General features: G+C 38.0%; 1 protein-coding gene across 1 annotated transcript in view; it reads left to right on the top strand.

Moving 5' to 3' along the window:
- gabrg2 (gamma-aminobutyric acid type A receptor subunit gamma2) overlaps window positions 1-3250 on the top strand; it is a gene marked incomplete at its 5' end in the record, with an annotated part of 50939 nt that overhangs the window by 10167 nt on the left and 37522 nt on the right. The window contains 2 exon segments of the mRNA XM_014019783.1: window positions 1309-1376; window positions 2899-3119. Of these exon segments, the coding sequence (XP_013875237.1) occupies window positions 1309-1376; window positions 2899-3119 (289 nt within the window).

Here is a 3250-nt window from a genome sequence, read left to right as displayed (position 1 = left end):
AATTAAAATTTGGTGGTCTTCATTGTCCTCTGGCTCTGGGTCAGACTCTGGCTCCAACATGTAAGGCTGGATGGACAAGTCCTCCCTTGTTAACAAATTTTAATTAAGTTATAAATAAAAAAAGTTGCTGCACTGCTATATAGTGGTAAACACATCTATCAATCTGGAATGTAGCTCTCTGGAAGCTGAAATGGGAGTGGGGTGGGAAGCCCCTTGTTTGGATTAAAATGAGTTGATCTGAGATATACCTCTAAAAAGGGATGTGGAGTTACAATAAGGAGCTCAGACCAAAGCATTGCAGTTCCACTTCATGTAGAACCCAAATGAATAATGTACATGAAAAAAGGAAAATGCACAAYATGCCACCCGCTTCGGATGTTATCGTCCATTAAATGGATGTTATTAGTCGTTATCAGTCCCATAGCATGGCTTCAGACTGTCAGCTGCTTAGTATGAGGCATAAAACCGCTAATGTTTTTTTTTTTTTTTTTATGCAATCTGATTAATTTGAGGCAGAAAGCCACTAAGGTTAATTTTAGAGAAAATGACATGGGCTACAATAAAGTAGACCATTGTTGCAGGCCCAACATAAGACAATGGGCAAAACACTGGCCAGGATCGAGATCAGGCACAGGCCGCGAGACCCCACCCCCACCCCCCACATCCCCCCAACAAAAAAACTCCACAAAATATGCCCTTGTTATTGACACATCCAATGTCATTGATACATTAACCCACTAGAGGGCACTGTTGGGACAGTGTTATTTACACATTCAATGCCATTGACATATTAACCCACTAGGGGGCACCGTTGGGACAGCCCAAAGCCATTCTATGGGACGATAACCTGCTAGATGGCACAGTCGGGACAGTCTGAAGCCAGTCTATGGGACTGATAATWGCTGATAACATCCATTTAATGGACTGATAATGCCAGAACCCACTGAGTATGCCTACTTTAAGCCTTGAGAAGCCAAGTCTTATTCTAACTTTCTTCTTAAACATATCAACAAGTCATCTATTAGATTCATCAAAGTGTGGACGCTGGCCCAAGCTGCTGAGAGTCTCTGACAGACATTTGACACCAAGCTGTCCATCATAGTCTTTCTAGTTATCTTCAAACAGCCTCAAGAACAACAACCAAGAGGTTTACCACAAAGTGTTGGTTATCTAATTCCCATACAAGTTTATTTACTGTCAGTAGCTCTGATGATTGGTACACAAAACAACAGCCATTTGTGTAAARCCTATGGGAGTTTGTAAAATATCACTGACCCCTGAACTCTGTTTTCCTGTGCTTCTTTGCAGTCAAGCCAACAGTAATCCACACAGACATGTTTGTCAACAGCATTGGCCCRGTGAATGCTATCAATATGGTAAGTGATACAAGAAAATTGGGCATATCTTTAATCATTGTTATTATAAATTTGCCTGGGCTTGTAATTTTGCTAAATAAAATTTGTTGTTAATGCTTTATTTCTACAGTCATTTAGAATTGATACTATCCAGTATTTGGGACCTTATTTATGAACATTTTAGTGGGATGATATAGCTTCTATGAGGAGCCTTAACTTTATTTGTTTACCATTACAGTGTTGTTGTCAATTGCCTTCTTGACAACGGTTTTGAAATAGTGGWAAAGTTAGTTCATAAGGAATGTTTTAATTGCAGTTTACCTTAAAAGKCATCTCTGAACATCATAAAAAATAACAGGTGACTGTTGCTGTGCCTGTTTTTCAAGCCAAATACAAAACTGTGTCTATTTTCAATTTGCTGCRTGTTCTGGCAAATGCTAAGATGTTCTCACTTTTTATTTGCCAAGAACTGCCAAGACCGTTTCTGTTCCTATTTTTAGAGTATTCAAAAATTAATGTCCACACATTTTATCTTTCTGTTAAGTAAAGATATAATTGCCTCTAAATTACATAGGGGGAAACTGAAAATAGTCTAAGTTTTTCAAAATGCAGTTTCTCTTTAAGTTTTTGTTGCATAGACGTTTAGAGAAAAAAAAATATATATACACTACATATATATATATATATATATATAGTTTCACCTACTCTTAAAATCCACTGCAGACTTGGCTGTGGATCAGTGAGAAAATATGTGAACTTACATTATGGCTGAGCTGAGGGCATTCTGCTAACTTGAAGCTTTGATAGCTTTAAATGAGTAAATAATGCATGTGGTTGGTTGAGCATGTTTGCACAATGACACAGCAAATGAGGTTGGTCTTTTTTTTGAGTGAAAATTAGATAGATGGTGAGGGGGCGTGCGTCTTCAGTAAGCGCAAATGCAAATTTGATATCTTCATTTTGAGTAAGGAATCTGTGAAATACAGTAATGTTACAACTCACAAGTGTGAGAAAGCTGAGGAGTGAAAAAGTGTACTAATACAAAAAAGAGGTTGATGTTTTCTGTTTCCTAGCTCTTCAGTTCTGTCTTGCTTCTGTTGCTCATAAACCCATTTATGTGCAGTCAGTGCAAGGAGTGAAAAAGATACAAGGTTTGAGACAAAGTGCTGCTACATCAGCAGGTTATGTGATTCTATAATCCTTCAAACAATGGGATATATTTACTGCCCTGCTAAGCATTTATGGTTCAAGTCCAGAGTGTCTTTTTTTTATTTCAAAGGTCTCTTTTAGGGACAAAAAAGCTTTTAGGCCTAAATAGGCACTATTTTGTCTAAAGAAAAAGTGCTCACGTGTGCTGATTGTTCTCCCTGGCATAAAAAAGGTCCCCTTTGACAAAAGGTGGTTAAGAGGTTTTTGCGCCCATGATTTGGTCTTGGAGCTAAACCTGCAAAAMATGATAAAAATAGAYGCAACAAGAACAATAAGTCGTTTTWAATGTTTTAGATTAGGCTGAAATGTAACAATTATGCTTCATTTTTTTCAGGAATATACCATCGACATATTTTTCGCTCAGACCTGGTACGACAGAAGATTAAAATTCAACAGCACAATGAAGGTCCTTCGTCTCAACAGCAACATGGTTGGGAAGATCTGGATCCCAGACACTTTTTTCCGCAACTCAAAGAAAGCCGATGCCCACTGGATTACCACACCCAATCGCATGCTCAGGATCTGGAATGATGGGAGAATACTGTACACCCTCAGGTGAGACTTCAGGGTTGGCTCAGGTGATATAACACACGATAAACAAACAAGTAAGTAAGTAAGTAAATAAGTAAGTAAGTAAGTAAGTAAGTAAGTAAGTAAGTAAACTTTATTTCTATAGCACCTTTCAC

Source organism: Austrofundulus limnaeus, unplaced genomic scaffold, assembly GCF_001266775.1.
Source record: "Austrofundulus limnaeus strain Quisiro unplaced genomic scaffold, Austrofundulus_limnaeus-1.0 Scaffold231, whole genome shotgun sequence".
Classification (NCBI taxonomy): Eukaryota; Metazoa; Chordata; class Actinopteri; order Cyprinodontiformes; family Rivulidae; genus Austrofundulus; species Austrofundulus limnaeus.
Note: the sequence above shows the minus strand (reverse complement) of the source record. Positions and strands in the feature narration are given on the sequence as shown.